This window comes from Plectropomus leopardus, chromosome 6 (assembly GCF_026936395.1).
Source record: "Plectropomus leopardus strain MGB_pleo_1.0 chromosome 6, ASM2693639v1, whole genome shotgun sequence".
NCBI classification, from domain to species: domain Eukaryota; kingdom Metazoa; phylum Chordata; class Actinopteri; order Perciformes; family Serranidae; genus Plectropomus; species Plectropomus leopardus.
In genome coordinates this window covers 7,379,967-7,400,788 of record NC_142181.1, presented here as the reverse complement: position 1 = coordinate 7,400,788, position 20,822 = coordinate 7,379,967, and the positions used below count along the sequence as shown (strand labels likewise).

Genomic DNA, 20,822 nt, shown 5'->3' with positions numbered 1-20,822 from the left:
ACACCAGAACTTTTGGTTAGGTTTAGAAAAATATTGTGTTTTCAGTAAAAACGACTGCCCTTGTTTCTTACACAACCTAAGTTTGATGTAAAGTGACGTAGGTAACATGATGTAACTTTGTAACAATGCAAGTAAATTAAGTTAAAAGAAGTCCACGTGGACTTTTAGTAACACACATGAGAAACATGTCAATCACTCTTTAATTCATTAACTCTTTAACTCATTGTTGGTTTTGGGATTTGCGGAAAAAAAAAAAATATATATATATATATATATATATATATAATATAGTCCCAGCCTTATCCTTTAACATGTATGAAACAGATAAATCAAGAAAGAAAAGAGATTAAACAGGGGCTGGGGGGGTCATGTGTGTGTGGCCTCCAAACATGAAAAAAAGAGGAAAGAAAGAGGGGGCTTCTCCAGTGCTCTCTCTCTCTCTGTCTCTCTCCTTTATTCTCCGCTGCTCTTTATTCTGCTCGGCTTTCAATAGAGCCACAGCGAGCTGCACTCATTCTGTAGGAGGCCTCCCTGGCCGCCAGACACTCCTCAAGTGCATGTGTGTATCTGCATTCACTTGATCTTCCCTCCCCCATTAGCACCTTCAGCAAGAGACCATGAGTCACATATGTCAGCTCTGAATCTACACACACACACACACACACACACACAAACATACATACACACACACACACACACACAAACACACACACACACACACACACACACACACACACACACACACGCACACACACACACACACGCACACACACAGGCCAAAAGTAGCCTGGGAGCATCCACACAGTAGTGTCATTGAACTGGGACAGAATGAGATTTTGTTGGTGGTCTAAGGACTTAACCAAATATAATATTTTTTTTTATTTAAAAAAAAAAAGAAAATGCTACAAAAATGGATGGAGACTGTCTTGTTGTCATAGAAAACCTGAATGGTTTAGATTTAGGGATAAATACAGTATTACAGAGAATACTCAAAGGGGCACGGACACATGGGTGAAGGAGTGTATATACTGTTAAAAAGTTCCTAAGAGAAGCAATTTCAGTGAAAATTTCCTCCACAAAGGGGTTTATGTGGTTAAAAAGCTAATTAAAAACAATAAAATTATTTTAAAAAAATGTAAAAAGTTAAAGGGTGGTAAAAAGAATTAAAAAAGTAAAAAAAAAATATATATATTTACACTATGTAATATAGTTAATGATAAAACAGTAGGTAAAAGCAGAAAAAACACAGATAAAACAATTAATTTTCCACCTTTATGACTGAACAAAATTAAATTTAATCTTTAAATATGAAAGTTAATTAAAAAAAAATAAAAGAACATAAAAGTAAATAAATATAAGTGCTGTATAAGACCATCACATTTGTTGGTGCTGGGAGGGGGGTTAGGGTTAGGGTTGCGTATTTTACATAACCATAGGACACACACTTCCTGCTCTTGTTCTTGTTACACAGTGAGTGATGAGGCAGAAAGGAAGCGGAGACAGATGGGATGACTTAAACAAAAAAAACATATTTGCTTACCTTAGTTTTGTCATCCACCACCCTGAGTCCATCAGCTGAAACCCACAATACAGCCTTTACTGTCTTTTTCCCACTCTGGAAAGACAGAAAAGTAGCAGTAAATCATTTAGAACTTCAGATGCAAATAACAAAGTTGTATAGTAAATGTTGCCCCTTTTACACTCCCTGCTCAGGGCAGGAATATTGTGCTTTGTTGTTTTGTACATAACATATGATCACGGAACAGTGTCTGTATACAAGGAAAGCCAGCAAGACCAGATCAAGGATGTGACACTTTGATGGTGTGTTATGTGACCCATCAGGGGAGATGTTTAAAATGGCTGTTAGCAGTTAGGAGCTTCCTTTAGAGAAGAGAAACTGCTGAAAATGTCTGCAAATTCTGCAAACAATGAGATTCGGGAGCTCTTTACACTCGAGGCTGAAGACAAGATCAGCCGCCATATCACAGAGAAGCTAAATGATTGTTATTGCCATGTTAAGCAAGGCTTCCACGCATTCATTGTTTTGTGTCACAACTATATATCTGCTGCCACAAATACACTTTTGGAGCTGGACTGTTAATTAGGAGCAATATTTGATTCAATATACCATTCAGCTATTTATTGCGCTCTTGGGGCAGAGACGGAGCTGCAGAATACCAGGCGCATTGAAAGTGAAATTTAACTATTCATTCTCCTAGATGTATAACTTTGCTTTCACTTACAAAAATCTGCAAACTGCTCCTCTCATCCATTGATTTGATCTGATCAGCTGTGACAGATTGGATTATCCGCCTTGCGAGTGACAAACTGCTGCAGAAGAAAAATAACTCATGGAGAGCGCCGCCCGCTGCACTACATTCATGGACCCCCAAAAACTTAGGAATTTAGAGTTTGGGCGCACTCACTCGTCAACTACCACCACAGATACACTGTCATTCTGTGGGAAACACTGTTATGCAATAATTATTGTTTAGATGGGGCTGCCAACGCAAATGTTTTATGTCACACAAGAAACCTACGCTGTTGTGTTTTCATGTAACACCCATCACGCCTCTTTTGATACCACAATCACTGGAGTGGCATGACACCACCATTGTTTGGTTTTGTGTTAAAATGCAAAAGAGGTATAAAGAGGGGACTTTGTAGCAGCCCTATAGCCCAATCTCTGTGTAAAAGGGGCTTGTATTTCAATGATTTGCACATTTAAACAGATGTCCCTTCATCCTTGCACAGTGTGCAATCAACAAGCTACAAGCATGTAAAAGCCACTTTTACTACTACTCGTGGTTATGTGAAGTGATCATTACATCCTCACAGCAGATGAGGTGGTGGTGGGTTAAAAGCGGAGAGGCGGGCAGAGGTAAAAACTGTGCCAGCTGGCACTAAGATTCATTTCTCCAGAGGAGGGCACCAGGCAGAGCTAATAACACACTCAGCATGAGCCTGGCTAAAAATACACTGACTAAAAAAGAAACGACTCCATGTGCGCGCATGTGTGTGTGTGTGTGTGTGTGTGTGTGTGTGTGTGCGCGCGCGTGCGTGCATGCGTGCGTGCGTGCGTGTGTGCATGCGTGCGTGAGTGTGTGTGTGTGCACACATGAGTCTGCATATGAGTTCATGTGTTTGTGCGTGAGTAAGGGAAACAGAAAGATGGAGCACTGCAGGAAATGGCTTTGAAACCCACAGCGAAGCGACAAGGAGCTTCAATTTTTGCATAATCCTATTGAGAGGAAGACAGCGGGAATGAGAATAGAGGTGAAGAAAGTGAGAGTGTTGGAGGGAAAAGAGTGGAGAAGGAGAGGAAAGCTAAATTAGGAGGTGGAACGGGGGAATCAAAAGAAAGAGATAACTCTGGCAGAAAGTTTTCTGTGCGAACAACTGCAGAGAGGTGATAACACTGCTGAAGAAAGATGCTGATGTGATGGAAGAGTTGGGAAAAAAGAGTTAATCCAGTGGGGAGAATCAAAACAAAACATATAAAAGGAAACTGCGGTGAGAGGAGAGAGAGACAAGAATGAATGCATGAAGCATTTTTCCTGTATGGATGAATCTAGCTGTGATTTAGATTTTCTGACAAAGTGGTGCCTTTTGTTAGATTAAGTTACATTACCACTTGGGGGATTCAGGTTTAGGATGAGTGTGCAAGAACATAGAAAATGTGCTGCTCTGTAGTTTTGTTGAGCAACTGGATTTTTATTTGACAGTTAGGTTTAGAGGAGCAGTGTGTAGGAGTCATGGGATTTAGTGACATCTATCAGCGAGGATTGCAAATTGCAACTAACTGAACCTGTAGATGCAGTGACCAATAAATCTACCTTCTACCATGTGCCAAGCATGAACTCCCAGTTAGAATTCCTTCAGTGTTCATCGTTCATGAAGTTTTTACCGGGAGCTGAATCATCCACAGAGGTCTCTCCTCTCCAAAACAAATACACCTGGTCATTAAAACAAATGAAAACACTGAATAAATCTATTTCAAGTTAAAAATCTGTGTTTTTCCAATGCTGTTTGGCTGATTGCAGACAGGCCACCAATGTGTGCTCTCCTTTTGTCTGATTCAGACATTCAGGAGGTTTGTACCAGGAGCTGAATTATCTACAGAGGTTCTTCCTCTGAAAAAGAAACAAACCAGGTGATTTACATTGGTAAAAACAGTGATAACAGCAGCTTCATGTTAAAAATCAGTGTTTTTCCCACCACTGTTTGGGTACATTAGGATCCAGATGTTCGGGAGGTTTTACCGGGAGCTGAATTATTTGCAGAGGTCTCTTCCTCTTCAAAACAAATAGACCTGATGATTTAAACCCGCAAAAACACATAATAAATCAGTTTCATGTTAAAAAATCAGTTTTTCTGATGCTGCTTATTGCGAAGGGAATGCTAACTGCAGTGCCTGACTCGGAAATGTGAAAACAAAAATGGCCCTATCTTGAACTAGTGTTTGATTTGTTTATTCTAGGTTACTGTGGAAAGATGGCGGTGCAACATAATCATCTCAGAAGAAAAGGACCTGTTTGCTATGCAGATATAAAGGCTCACTCTAAAGTAACAATATTTTCAGGTGATTAATCCCTAAATATTATAATATATTCTGTTTCTGCCACTATATTCCATTAAATCCTACACACTGGACCTTTGAATCCCTTTGGATCAAAAGAGCACTGTGCAGAAAGTGACACAAACTCCTGTTTTCTTCACGGCGTGAGTGTGTGTGTGAGTGTGTGTGGCTAACACTGTGTCACTCTGTTCACACGCTCCCTGTCTGAGTCCAGCTTCCCAGGGGGGCATATTCTACATGTGTATCAGTGAGCATGTATATATTATGTGTGCCCTGATCTCATTTTCTGCTCTCTTGGGCGTAGTGGGATTAGATGGACAGACAGATGGATGAGCCGACAGACAGATATGGAGTTACACCCTCCAGGGAGGGTGATGAGGGAGATGAAAGTGGTAAAGAAGAGAAAAAAACAAAAAGGTAGAGGTAACTGTAAACAGTATTGAGCGTGTGTGCATGTTTGTGTGTGTGTGTGTGTGTGTGTGTGTGTGTGTGTGTGTGTGTGTGTGTGTGTGTGTGTGTGCATGCGTATGTGCATATGCTCTTTTAGTCGATACTTTATAGCATGAGCTTTGCGCAACTGGGTCTGTAATGAGCTCCAGTGAAGTTTTTAGATCCTTGGGGTGAGTATTTGTAACTGCCTCAACACAACAAAATGAACCTCCAGCACTGCAGCAGGGGAGGTGTGTGTGTGTGTGTGTGTGTGTGTGTGAGATACTTACAACTTTTAGTTTCTTCACCGCCTCCTCACATACGTGCATCCCTCTCGACTCCTCCACCTCGACCAACCCCAGGTACTGCGGAGAAAAGAGAGCAGGATTATTACATAACAGATGCTGACTGCTATGAAGTTTTTGATTTCACTGTTTCTGTGATTTTGAATTACTTTTCATCTGACTGCCAACAAGGCAGACTGAGCCGAAGTGAAAACTATGTCAAAACAAAAGAAAGAGACAAAGTGACATAAAAGCAACCAAAGCCTCATTAGCCCCGATCAGTATTTCCATGAGTGCTATAAAATTGACAAGCAAGCAGCTAATAGGCACTGATACTGGATTTACAGACGCATGTTGATGCTGGTAATAAAAACAGGAGAGAGAGAACTGTAGAAATTTACAGCCTCACATCCGCTTTTGTTGTCTCTCTGGTGTTCTGCTCTGCGGTGTACGGAGAGCCCACAGGGACACAATTAAAGCTCCCCGCAGCTCTGCTCCAGTCAGGAGCCAAGCAGTGAGGCAAGAGGAGAAGAGGAGGACAGGACAGTTTTGGGGAGATTGGTCCCCGAACTAAAATACCTGTTGTAAATAATACGCGTGGCAGATTTAAGAATGAGGTTTTTTTAAAATGATGAAAAAAAGTTGCCTGTTTTGAGCTCACAGAACACGAGTAAACAGTTTTCAGAGCCATCATTAGATACACACATGCTGGGGGCATAAAACAAACAGAGATTAATGACTGAGAGCTTATGAAGAGATCAACATGAGAAGTTATTTGTGTTGCATAAATGGTACAAATTACAAAAGCAATGGTGGGAAAATGTTTACAGAGCATAATTAGCAATCAGCATCCAGTGATTTGGTCACAGACCTGGATTTTAGTAAGGCGGCTTTGGCCAGAGGCAGATAAGGGAATTTTTTTTTTTTTTTAATATCTTGAGGTAAGACAGCTCACATCATTACTGCATCTTTCAGTCTGTTTCATGAATACTGCAAATACCAAGCTCTATTATCAATGCTTTGGTGACATGAGCAACTCATTTATAATTTTTTAGAGAGTTTTTGCATCGCACCTTGGCAAGTGCAGAGGAATCAAACAGCGGCTGTTATCCTGAGCACATCTTTCTACCAAACTAGCATCCTGCCAGTCATTGAGCACCTGACAATAAACTAAATGACCTCCATGCCTGCATCAGTTTCCAACGGGATATCAGGAACTGTAATAAACTTTGTTTCACCAACATAGTCTTACTCCCAACACGTCAAATTTGCTTTGTCAGTGGTCCTTGGTTTTTTTTAACTTTACTTTCCTCTGGGTTTGTGTTATGACCGCTACCAGCTGCTGATTCTCACTTTTATTTCAAGTGTCACATTAGCTTACTAGATGCGACAGATGTCACAGTGGTAAAGAAAATAAAAAGTTTAGCAAATATGCAGATGAAGGCCACATATAAGTACAAGGAAGACTTGCTTGTTGCCTAGGAGTCAGATAATGGAGATCCTTATAATAATCAAATAAACAAATGAAAGGAGCAACCTCCTCCTATCTACTGTATACTTTTCATATCCACAGGAAGTTGTCCTGTGCAACAAAAAGTGATTAATTAAGGACACGTAATATTTGCCTCAAATGGTAAACTTTCCAGAAGGCTCTCTTTTTAAAATTTCACAAACTCTCTGCTTTTCTATAAGTCAACGTTTTTGAGAATTAGCTTTCATTCCTCTGGTACAGCTGAGCAGCTCTCCTATATGCACTAATAGCACATGACTTGTGAATACATTTGGAGTGAAAACAGAGAGAAATCAGAGATGTGAGAAACACAAGATGAACAGGGGAACGAGGAGGAAAGAAAAGCCACTATAAAGGGCCTGAGAGGTTTCTTAGTGCTACCACCCCTCCCAGCTCCACTCCGCTGCCCATCTCATCACAAACTCTGTGGAGCATTACCATCAGGACCATTTTCCATTAGCTTGCGACTCACACTGCCTTTTCTTTACACTCTTCTCCGCCTTTGTTATCATTCTCTCCCTACATTTTCCTTTTGCTTCTGGTTTTTCTTTTCAGTCTGCAGCTTTTCTGTCTTCTCGTCCCTCTTATCCAGTTCTATATCTCTCTGGCTCTCTCATTTCATATCTCACAATGTCTCCGTCCCCTCCACGTGCCCTCATTCCTCTCCCTGTCATATCTGGTGGTCTCTTTAATCTACAACCCCACCTCGATGTCATTCCTCCGTCTCTGTCCTCCATCTCTGTCCTCCATCTCTGACCGTCATTGTTTCTCCAGCCTTTCAACAAATCACTTTGGCACACAGCAAACCCTGACTGAAGCTGGTTATCAGTAAATTGGGCCATCAATAATACCTCTTATTTATTTATTTATTTACTGATTGCAAATGAGGCACGCAGCTGTAAGCGACGAGTCTTTGCTTTGCTCAAAGGCACTCTAATTACCACATGGTTTCTATAATCAAATGGCCTTTAATCTTGTTGAAATGAAAATGACATGTCGTTTGACTGTGCAGCCAATACACAAGGTCAGTGTTTTTCTTTTTCCACAGACTTACTTACTGTTGGGTCATTTTATGTATTGACATCAAATGCACCAAACTTTGTCAAGTGTGTATGATCAGTGTCAATTCTGCGTATATTCCCCTACAGAGCTGTTATATATGAAGCTCCATATATGTGGAATCTTCTGCAGAAAGACTTAATGCTGCATTCACTGGTTCCTCCAGGCTGTTTCAAAGCGCTGTTCCAGGACTTCTGTTGTTTTGGTTGTATATTTTGATTTTGTATTTTTGTTCCATGTCGTCTGTCTGTGCATTTTGTTGCTGCCTGTCTTGGCCTCGACACTCTTGAGTTTAGAGTTTTCTAAAGAGTTTTATTCTGGTTAAATAAAGGTTAAATAACATTTATGTTTATATAGACGACTTAGGCAGCTTTGTGCAGAAGCAGGGTTTACTCTTTCTCTGTGGTGTTCAAGGATAAATTGCTAAATAAAAAAAGTCAGTTCACCTATTCTTGTTGGGTGTCCTTAAAGAGGATGCACCGGCACGAGGTGTGATGAATGTACTGTGGTCTCAGCCACAACCCAGAAAACTTTCCCTTGCCCTTTTGTGTTTGATTTATTTAGCTGAGGTTCATGTCACTGTATACGCAGAGCAGTTCCTCTGAGATTACATTCATGACTTTGCGACATTTTAAGAGTTACATCCTGTCATACCTATATACATATTTATTGTATATACATACTCTTTCATTTACAGAATGTGATCACTTGTTACCGGCAAATCTTAATGATGCTGGTGTGGTTATTGTGGTTTACAGTAAAACATCCCCTCTGGTAAAAAAAAAAGGACATTGAAATATGACTGTTACATTACACCAGTTAAGAAAGGACCTGAAGTGTTGCTTACTCACCCGAACAGGGAAGTTACATTTGCCCTTACGCACAGCCTCCTCGTCAGCCTGCCACTGATGCGGTCTGCTGGCCTCTGGCACGTAGGTGGGCTTCTTCCTCCTCAGGCTCTGACGAAGCTTGTTCATCTCCGGGGTCACGTGCTCCCTGGTACTGCGGATGCGGGAAGAGACAGTGGTTTAGTTGCCTAGCACAGCTGCATGTTAGGTCTGAAATTTGCTCAAGAGCTTTAAAAACACTGAAGAAACAACAATTATTACGACCAACTGACTCCTTTTAACACACACAAAAACACAACATTCATTTAATGTCAATTCAACAGTACAACTAATTAAAAGCTAATTAAATGCAACAAACTATAATTTAAAGAAATGCTGCTGGAGAGCTTTGAACAGAAACTGCGGTCCTGTGTTTCATGCTGGATTATGAGTGAAGTGGGATGAATTTCATTGATTAGCTCAAGCTCATTATGCAGCAATCATCCCTAACAAGGCAGCCTGTGCATTAGCATCGAGAACGCTTCCCTCCACGACGCTCCATTGATTCTCCATTCAGAGACGGCCTGTACAAATCACACAGGTAGAGCGTTAACGCTAATGAGCACAAAGCATAGGGTGTGCTTTCATCTCCCCAAGAAATATAAAGAACGCAGAGCAAAGACTGATCAACACATACACACGCACGTGCACATGCACGTGCACATACTCCAATCCTTCTCTGAGCACACACAATCCTCCCTGCGCTGCTTAATTAGACCATTCAGCCCGCTGGCCTGTTAAGCGATGCTAATTTTCCCAGCACAATGAAACGTGACGCCATCAAAACATGACCTGCTTAAAAATGATAATTACTGTTTTCATTCCTCCACAGTCACATCCACCCTCAGCAGAGGATCGGGAGTACAATAAAAACACCTCTCCTCGCATGCATCTTTCTTCTCCGTCAAGACTGAATTAAATGCATCACCTGCTCCCTGTTAAAAGTGTTCAAAGTGTTAAATTCGACTTTACCGTTTCCTGCTGTTTTTTCCTGAGTACACTCCATTCAGACTAGTTTCTTTTATGTCACTACTTTACATATAAAGGAATAGTTCAGTTTTGTTTTTTTGTTTTGTTTTTTTTTTTAGCTGGGGTTATATGGGGTACTTCATAGAGCATATTACATACAGTAGATGTCAGTCGCACATCCCAGATTTGGAGAAGCAGACTGGAGTCTAAAAGAGAAGCCAGGCAATCGAGCAGAGAAGTCAGCAACAAAATGGATTTAAGCCTCATAAAAAAAAGCCCCACCTAAATAAATCAGCATCAGTTTAACCCTTTAACACCAGGATTGATATCAGTTTTCTTGTGCTGAGTTCGGACGACTTTTAATGACATTTAAACCTCCTAGATCTGAGAAAATTGGTTTGATTTCTTTAAAAAATTGTGGAAAAAATAATGAGCAACTTGGTAAGAAGTGACCTGCAATGGCAAAAAAAACTGTAAAAAGGTTACTATTAATGGATTATTATATATTATCAAAAAATGATGGATAAATGTCCTGAAAACTGTTTTTGTAATTGTCATAATTATATATTTAAAATTAAAGTACAGAAATTACTGTAATGTTAAATTTCTTGAGGTCATTTTATTTTTTTTATTTATTAATTTTGTTTGTTTGTTATTTTCTGGTAATTGTATATATTTTTGTTACTAATTTCTTGCAAATTTTTGGGCCATTTCTTGCAAAGTTTCTCATCTCTTTGAAGAAATCAAGACAATTTGCTGAGGTTTCAAAGGGTTAAATGCATGCTAAACTGACTGTTGGTCAGTGACCTTCCACGTCAACGACGTTTTAGGTATCCTTGCCGCGTCAGCCTAAGATGCTACAGAGATGTCAACAAATCCACGTGGTGGGATGACGCAGCACGGTCCCTATGTTCACACAACAGCGCAAACTGTCACGATGGTTGGGATTAGGCACCAAAGTCACAGATGGTTTGGGCAAAAAAGACACATGGTAAGGTGCAGAAAAAACACACACACACGCATCCACACGGGACGTGAACTCCGGACACCCGCACGAAAGTCAGTTGTTCATGGGCCCCATCTACCTCCCCATCCACCAGCCCTGCAAGCACATTCACACTCCTTATACCACATAAATACCCAAAAACTTCATAGGATGATGTGGAAGGTCACTGATTGACCATCACCATGTGAAAACTCTGGAGTGAAAACGTGTTGTCCTCCCAAACTGGGGGCATGCTGACAGACTTCTACTGCATGTAATATTCTGTCTATGGATAAGTACCCCATACAACCCCAAATCAAAAAAATCAGAACTATCCCTTTAAAGTGTTTTTTCTGGTCTGATAAGAGACACACCTGGAAGCCTCACAGAATCAAGAGCCATGCGTTATGATACAAAATAACAACTGTAAAAGGATGTGAGACGTTTCTCTGTGTCCCTCTAAAAAAACATACTTACTATGCTCATTTTCTTACCATCTGCTCGCCCCATGAGTCGGCATCCTGGCTAAAACAGGGCGTGAAACCACACAAATATTACAGTGAAGAAATGTGAAGTCCATCTGTAAGCAGAGTGTGTATACTGAAGTGAAGAAATCCTCTCTGCTCAGCCTCACACAGCAAATATATATACACACACACACCGAGGACACATCACTTCTCATAATCACTGATATGTTGCTGGTAATACTGCAGGCGTGCGGGAAGGGTGTGTAATTAGACGCTCCCGTGCATCTAACACACACACACCGGTGTTTGTGAAATGACGAGTATTCCAATGAAGCAGCCTGTGTGGCTTTGCTCATTTCTGGCATGTGTGGCATGCGTCCTCTGCCAAGCACACACATATAAAAACACACACCCCTCTGCAGCTCGATGTGCACACATGTCCAGGCCTGTGCCAGTCATTTCTGGGCAAAACGCCAAGTGACTGGCACCTGACTGGCAGCAGGTGTGAACTAGCTGGTGCGTAATACTCCACAAGGGAGGCGGAGTGGGGCGGGGGTTTACAGTATAAGGGACAGGATGGGGGGAAAAGGAGGCACTGGTTGGGGAATACAGGATGCCCTGTAACTGCCCTCATATGGTTTGGGACAGCAGGAGAGGAGGACGAGTGAGCGGATAATCATCTGATGCCAGGCCGCAGGGGAGAGGCAGAGCAATGAAGTGATGTGAGCTGAGAGTACGGAGACAAGTGAAAACTGACTGGAAGAAGTGGAGGAAAGAAGAAATGAGGTGAGAAAATTATTGCTGTAAAGCAATGGAAATGTGTGGGTGTGTGTGGTTTGACAGCAAAGTTTAACAGGCCAAAAGACCAGGAGGGTAAGGAAAGGAAGAAAGAAAGACCAACAAATCAGCAATATCACAGAAAAGAAATCCACTTTATACTGATAACATGCAGTAACAGCAGAAAAAGAACCTTTACCATTATTTTAACAAACTCAGATGATCCACTGACATCAATTTTGAGAAAATCTAATTATCGTATACACTTTAAAACACAACAGACTTTCATATTTTCACCAGTGAGTACTGTTGTCACAATATTGGATTTCAAACTTTGATACAATCACTTAAAATTATCAATATTCAATACTGTGTTTAATGTTTAATGGTAAAATTGACGTTGAGGGCATAAAATAATAATAATTTTAAAAAAAATAAATCAATAGATAAAATTATAATAATAACACTAATAATTATTATTAAATTATTCTTATTATCATTATTACTATTAAATCATTTGTTTTAAATATTTATCTTTCTGTTTTTTATTAACATCCCATTTTCTCTCTTTATTGATTTGTAACTCCAGTATTACTGTCATATAATTTCTTAAAATGCAAATAAAAATTAAATACTATTAATAGACAAATATCACGAGGCTATAACAACAACAGCTTGGATGAATGGGTTTAAATGCTTTACTTAATGTAGATATTATATAGTTTCAATGATGTACTGGAATGAGTGAATACACAAAGAAAATAAGCTGAAGAGTGAAATGATGAAGAAGGGGGAAGAAGCAATGAGGTGAGAATATTAATATTGTGACACACCCAATTATCCTGTCCCACAGTCATCAGTCATCCTGCTTTAATTAAATGGAAATAAATGGGGTTATGTGGTTTGACACGAAGATTAATGAGCCAGCTGACTAGGAAGAGTAAAACTATGAGGACAGAAAGAAACAGAAAAAACAACATGAACATTATCATAAATGTATGCACTGGGCTAATATAATGTATTGAATAGAAAAAACATATGGCAAAAATGAGACCTAATATTAACTTTAAGATGTGAGCAAATTAGCTTGGTAAAGAAAAAAGTCAAAGGGCAACGAGCAAACTTAATAAGAAATGGCCCAAAAATTAGCAAGAGATTAATAAGACGTTACAAGAAAACTACTGGATAAGAGGAGGGGGGGAGTAAAGTAAAAAAAACTAACATACAAACAGCAAAAAAAAAAAACGAAATAACCTCAAGAAAATGCATAAATATGTGTTGTTATTGTTTTTTTATTATTAAAATTATTTCATTTCATTAATTCATTTCATTCTACAGCAAAGTTTTAAATACATCATAAAGAGAATTACAGTTTTCTGGACATTTTCTCCGTTTTTTTTGGCAGTGTACGGAATATCTCTTGCCATGTTGCTCATTGTGTTTTTTTTTTAAAGAAATCAAACCAATTTTCTCAGGTTTCAGAGAACAAAATGCCTGTGAAAGGTGTCACGATGGTCCAGGTTTTAAAGGGATAAATCTACGTCATAAAGCAAAATTTAGCAATAAGATTGCAAATGGGTTTTTTTAATACATTTTTACATTTTTTTACAAAGATAAGACTTATAAAAAATGTTGTAAGCTAACTTGCTGCTGTAGCTTCACAACTACTAGACAGAGATTCGGATGTAAAACTGGTATCAAACTTCTCATCTCACTCTACTAGAAAGAAAATATGTGTATCTTCCAAAATGTCAGACTATTCCTTTATAGAAGAAAGAAATTAATTCGAAATTATATTCAGCTGAGAACATGGAGGACAACTGTGGAAAGTGTTTCACTTCCACGGACGACATAAAGTCCGTCATGGTGGGAGGACAGAAAAATGACCTACACCAGACTGCAGCGAGAACACAAGTGAAAACTAGTTTTCAGTCCTTCTCTTGCTGAGCAGCACAGTGTGACATGAACTGAAATCTGGTAGTAAACCCTTTTTGATGGAGAGACGCATTAGGGTGGAGACATTACCCAGCATGCAACACATGAAGGCCTTGCATAGCTGTGACCTCACCATGCACAACAAGAACCATCTGCACGAGCAAAAAAAAAAAGACAAGAGACAGACAGAGGGGGTGGGCTGGCAGGCAGGCAAGGACGGAAAACATCACAATAAATCTATAAATCAGCTTCACAAATGTAGTCCCCGCTCTCGTCATAAACCCACGCAAAACTTATAAGCACTTCAGAGCAGACTACACAAAACAGGAGGCCTGGTGCCAGAAAACACATAGTTGTTTCGCGTCCAATGTTTGAGTTAGCAGCCATCTGGAATGCATTGTTGCAGAGGAGATGGCAGGAGAGACGACTTACGATGATGTTACGTCGTAGACTTTCAAGTCCGTTCACCCAGGGTGACCTCCCTTCATCGCGGCTTCCTTTCCTCCCTATTCTTGTTCTTCGCTGGTGTTTATGCTCCAGGTCTCCCCTTTTCTCTGCTCTTGTGCTAAAGACGTCAACGACGGATGCGAAAATGGATCCCGGAGCTAAATGTCTGCAGCCCTGGCGATGTGAGGAAATGGGTTTCACAGGGATGAATTTCGCGAGAAAGGTTCGCCTACGCTTGCAGACTAATAAAATGTGGAGGAAAATATTTCAACATTTTGCTCCAGCTTGTAAAGTTGGTGTTTTAACTGTTAGTAGATCTGGACAATTGTAATTAACAATGTGTGTGTGTGTGTGTGTGTGTGTGTGTGTGTGTGTTTGCATGTGCATGAAATATCAGTTTTCAAGTTTTAGAAAGTTAATATTATTGTCATCCTGCGTTCATCTTTGTGTGTGTGTGTGTGTGTCACCTCGCTGCACATAATCTGTGTTATGACTGCATGAACTCATGTGTGTCCAGCTGTGTTTCGTGCATTGCCAGATGTGCGCCTGATTGATATCTTTGGCACTCTCCCTCTTTTTCACACACACTCACGTAGTCACATTTTTTGAAACACACACACACACACACACACACACACACACACACACACACACACACACACACACACACACACACACACACACACACACACACACTGTACCTCCCTGATCCAGATGTTCTGTGTTCAACAGCGGCTCAGAGATTTTGGCAAAACGGGACACACTCCTCCCTCACACTTCTTCTCAACCAGATGCTCAGAAAACTCACCTCGTACAGGGAGGGAGATGGAGGAGGAGGAGGAGGAGTGATGTTGCCACTCACACACACACACACACACACACACACCACACAAACACACAAAATGAGTCATTGCCACCTTGCATTACGGGAAGCCATACATCTGTGGAGCTCCGGAGAGACAAGGGGGGGACAGCGAAAGGCGGAGTCCAAGAGTGTGTGTGTGTGTGTGTGTGTGTGTGTGTGTATGTGCGTGTGTGTGTGTGTGTGTGTGTGTGTGTGCATGTGTGCGAGCGCAGAGGATTGTCTCGGCTTAGTCACTGAGCTGACCACTGTATACGGACACGATGTACCTCTCGGTTTTCTTCTCTCTGTTCAGTTTTAAATGAAGTTGTGAGCGATCAGCTGAGCAGCTGGTGTGTTTCGTGAAAACACTGAGTGAGACGGACTGAGTACATTTAAAGTTATAGTGGAAGTAAAAAGCATCAAAGGTCAGTATTACTACATCTACAGTGCAAAGTGCTTGTTGTTCTGTTTCAGGATGCAGCTTTATGGCTTGTTTATTTAAACCATTTCATACAACCATCTGACAGACATAAACACATTTAGCAGCAAAATCCCGGAGAGTTTTTGTTCCATACAGAAGACAGAGAAACACTGTGGTGTGTCTTGTTGTTTTTACATAATAAAGACACATCACTACCTTTGCGGCCATGACACTGAATTTGTGACGCCTGCTCCACACTTTCCAAACAACAATCATTTCAAACTTCTTCTTTCTGCAATGTTTTTTTTGTAATGATGTCGAAAAAGTAAACAAAATAAGAAGCAGTCATCAATCATCAAAAAAAAAATCCAGCGCAATAGAAACCTGAGAACAGTCGCAAGAGACACATGACGGTTTTATACTAAAGCAACATTCAGAAAGGTTTTACAAGTTGTAGCAAGTGCTTTGTTACTTTATCATTAACTCAACATTTAGAGATCAACTGAAAGCCATTAACAAGAACATTTGGTGCGCACTAATGCCATAAAAGTTGAGCGGCAGCTAAGGACTTTTTTTGCAAGTTATATTCCAACTATTTCTCCTCTCTCCTCACACTCTCTCCTTGCTACTCAGAATTAAATGTAGGACAAAATCTACATTAATCAAAATCTAAAACTACATGAACTGAATCAATGATTTAGGGAAAGGGACAGTTTTGGCATTATGGTTACTATAACATGAAACTTGACTTTTTTGGTGAAAAGATGTTAGATGATCTACCTTAAATGCTGATTTGTTTCTTACTTTCTAGAGTGGAACGAATGGATAACAATCAACATATCATGTTACCATAAAAGTATGTTTGGTTTGCTTTGTAAAGAGGTCATCATCCCATTGCCATTTGATTGGATGCGTTAAAGGAATATGAGTGTCGTTTGTTCTCTATCCTGATCTGCGTGATATGAATGCGACAGGCACTGAGTAACGTATTTTGAAAAATGCTATGACCAATTTTTTTGCGATTTTACGATGCAACCGCAGAAAAGAAATAAAAATGTTCATAAAATCCTACTTCCCATGTAAGACTTTTTAAAAATTGATTTTAGACAGTTTGATACCAATTAAGGCCTTATTTCCAAATTAAGGAATTCAGTGTCTGGAATCCTGTGCACGTTAAAAGTAGAAAAATGCCTCCCAAACATTTATGAATTCTTTTTTTAGGTAAGATGCTTGAGGATGCCAGCTTGCTAAAAACTCTCTTGGACTAGTTTGACTGTTTGAGCACTTTCTTTGTGGAAAAGAAAAATCCATTTATTAAAACCTGACAGTGACATTTACAACTGTAGACTTGATACTAGTACTACCACGTCTTAGTGAAAAGAATCATGAGACCGGATAAATATCGGCCAAAAGCATTTTTTACAACTTGGCCACCCAAAATGGTTTATCTGTGGCTTTCGCTGGGTTATTATTTTCTATAATATATTCAGTTCACTTTTTCTCCTCTTTTTAGCTTCATCGGCTTTGTTATAGATAATTTTACAACAAAAGTGTGTGCCCTCAAATAAAAAGACACACACAAAGGTCCTCCCCCACTCATTTTTAAGACCAGCTTTAAATGTCACTTCAATGGTGATTCATCTCTGAGCTAATAAAGGACAATATGCAAACATGTAGTTAATAGAATTAAATCAGAAACACATTAGACACAGCCACATTATGCTGACACACACACACACACACACACACAAACAGAAAACTGACCCAGTTTCTGGGCCCTGCAGACTTCGACTGACACTGTGTGACCCGAATAGAGACAGGGACTCTTACTATCATCCAAAACTCCCTCTTCTCTTTTCTCTATCTTTTACACACACACACACACACACACAACAAGTGACAGGTGGTCTGTGTTTGTGTGTGTGATTAAAAAAATAAAGGAGTGCGACGTGGCGGAGATAAACCAGGGCACTTGTGTTTAGACTGAAGGCTGACCCAGGACAGGATGGCCTTATTCATCGCAGCGGTTTATAAGGCTGTGCAGGAGTGTGTATGGGTGTGAGAGAGTGACGGACGGAGAGCAAGCTACACACTCCTCTAAGCTCTTCCTTCCTGAAAATAACTATAAATAAATAACTATAAGGTATTTTTGGGCAGGCAGACTGCACCCCAGCACAACAACTAAAACATACACAGATTTTCATATAAAACACATGCACAATTCATTATGAAATGAGACCACATACCTTTTTTATTGGTGGTTAAGAGGAAATAATGATATTAATATCAACTGAATCAGCATTCAGCAGAGGAATATTCTTGAAGCTTTGACTTGAGTCAGTCAATACTGTGAGACTCGCCTTATTCGAAACACGAGACTCACCAAAGACTTTACTTCATTTAAAAAGCAAAAACATTTGCAAATGTCCTGTTATTGAAATCCCAGAACAATGAAAAATAGATGAGACAGCTTCAAGCAGCCCTTGTAGTGCTGAATATTTCATTATTGGTTAAATAATAATCCAGCAATGTAAAAACACTTTTGACACAGCTCTGAAAGATTATTTTTAAATGTTGTGTTTTAAGCATTTTAGCATTCAGAGATCTGAGAGACATAAACATACATCTGCCTTTCGGTACAGAGGTTGCAGGGTTATTTTTTAGCCTAGTTTAGCACAACAACTAAAAAAAACAGAGGGAAACAGCTCAGTTCTACCATAATAAGCCTTCCAACAACTTCATTTAAATTTAGTCAAATTCCTGAAACTTATTTAAATCCTAAAAGTACAGAGCATTGCGTCCTACATAAAATAACATCAAAACACAGCTGTGGTCTGTAACTGCTGCTGATCGTCAGATGGCTACTCAACCAAATCAGACTGGACGGGTGGTGTGATGAAAATTTCCACATCAATATCACAACTGGAAAACAAGACAATCCTGCCAATCATTCAGTCACTGCAGCAGGAACAGAGTCATAAAAGCAGCAATGTATTTGTGCTGCCATATGAAACGTAAATGCCCTTGGGTGCAGCGGCAACAGTGAGCAAACATAAAGACGCAGCATAAAGATCAGTGGAGAGCTGTATGCGGTACAGCGTGTAGGCGGCTTGTGAGGCATACTTTTCTGTAAGTGAGGAGGCAAACGCGGCCGTATTGCATCAGTAATGCTCCTTTCTGTCAGGATTAGGAATGTGTGTGAGCGTGTACGCCCTGATGTACAGTGACAGCTGAGGCAGAGCCATGTGTTTAACCATCAGCCTGACACCTACTGTGACTATTGTCTCTGTCAGTCTGTCCCTGTCTGTCTCCTACACACACACACACACACATACACACACACATACACACAAGCCTTATCTCGATCCATAAAGCAAGTTCACTTTATAAAAAAAGGGGTCTGTGAGTTCACATATTTCTGTCATCGAAATTCAGAACCAGTCAACAATCTATAGTCATTTGTAATGCACTCAATTCTGTTCATATCACAGCATATAATATATAACAGTGTTATGTCCTTGAATGATTTTTCTATACTGTAAAATTCATTATTTAGGAGGTCAATTTTTTCTGCTCACAGTTAGATTCCCAAGTGTTTCCTGTACTGTGTGTAGGGTTATTATTTTCTAAAAGTATTAGAAGCTAAAAATATGTCTAGAAGAAGAGATACACTTACTGTCTGTGTCTAAATTTATTGTCAGCAAATGATTGAGCACACAGGCACTAAGAAACTTAATTTATTTTGATTCTCATGTGAGGAAATAGCACTGAAAAGTCATTTCTCGCTACATTTGACTCAGCATGAGGTTGCAAATGTGACCAAAATTTGACACAACTGAGGCCAGGGTGCTAAGAAACTTGGAAGACATGCATCAGCGACTCCAGCAAACCATCATGAACTCAATTATTTCTTCATCAGCAAACAAGAACTGTTGGAAATGTGACTTTATTAAATTCATTTCCAACTGTGACTCAATTTCTAATCAAAGATTGGTAACATTCTCTGGTGGCGACGAACAGACGTGATTTATGTTTTATTTTACTGCCACTGGCTCCGTCCCACCCACCAGGTTGGTCATATTGATTGTGTTGTATTTTATGAGCTATGGTTTCTCATCAGTGTCTACAAGAAAAATTAGAGGGTAGATGGATGAAAAGAAGGACCGGAGCGTGTGTGTGTGTGTGTGGTGTGTCACAATGTCATGGTTATGTACAGACGCCAATTAGCTTGACATTGACTGGTAGACACATCCTGTCCTTCCTCTGACCCTCTAATGCAATATGATCTTTCAGTGGGGGTCTGTGCAGAGTGAAGCATTACAGAAAGCTGCCCTAATGTAATTATAGTCAGTGTGTGTCTGAGTGTCTGAGTGTGTGTGCAGGCTGGTGGTCATCTTGCATAATGAGATTGAAAGGCCCTCTGTGACTCAGGCTGCAGTGCAGTGTTGGAATTTAGTGCATTATCACAGCAACAAGTGGACAGAGTGTGAGAAAGATGTGGTGACTCAACTTGCTGATCCAGGATCAGTCCAGTGACTGCTTCTTTGTTCTGAAATCAAAGTCTGTCTGCAACAAGTGACTCACAATTGCATTTGGAGGAGGCAGTTTCATACTTATTTGGGAATGATTGAGACATTTAGCTGCTTCCATCTTGGGTCTTATTTTTGCAGCTTTGGTCATTTAGATAACTTCAATACTTCAGTCAGTTGTGATAACATTTTAGCCTATTCAACAAAGTAATTTCTTAAATCTAGAAACACTGCAAAACCACAACATCAGGGCAAGAAACAGAATGCCAGATGTTCATGATGATCATTTATTTGTTTTTATTTCTTCTATTTTATTTCTCTTTCTTTTAAAAATGTTTTTATTGTTGAGCTGCAGATAGCGTATTGCTTTCCTTGCCCTGCTGTTGCTTTCTCTCTGTTTATCATGAGACTGCTGCTGTAGGAGTGTGAGCTCCACAAGGTTGGTAAGAGTCCACACGCACATACACACAATGACAGGGCTAACTGTTGGCAACACACAGCTAATCATACCTACCAGTTATTAATTTGTTTAACAATAGATTCGAGCAGAGTTTTTTGGGAATGTTAACGGCCCAGTGTCAGATGAGACCCACTGACGCTGTTTCAGCTCATGCTAACCGAGCAGACATTGAACTGAACAAGAGGAGAGCAGTTTGGTGACCGTCCCTCAGTGCTGCATCAAAACTAGAAAGTTTTGTGA

At 40.0% G+C, this 20,822-nt stretch overlaps 1 protein-coding gene across 3 annotated transcripts in view; it reads right to left on the bottom strand.

The window, feature by feature from the left end:
- The window catches only part of numbl (NUMB like endocytic adaptor protein), a 77,082-nt gene that overhangs the window by 13,635 nt on the left and 42,625 nt on the right, over window positions 1–20,822 (bottom strand). For all 3 annotated transcript variants that reach the window (XM_088078606.1, XM_042486647.2, XM_088078605.1), the window contains 3 exons: window positions 8,713–8,863; window positions 5,299–5,373; window positions 1,541–1,615 (listed from right to left, as the gene is read on the bottom strand). In XM_088078606.1, coding sequence (XP_087934732.1) covers window positions 1,541–1,615; window positions 5,299–5,373; window positions 8,713–8,838 — 276 coding nt within the window. In that variant the 5' untranslated portion in view covers window positions 8,839–8,863. The remainder of the gene's footprint in view (window positions 1–1,540; window positions 1,616–5,298; window positions 5,374–8,712; window positions 8,864–20,822) is intronic.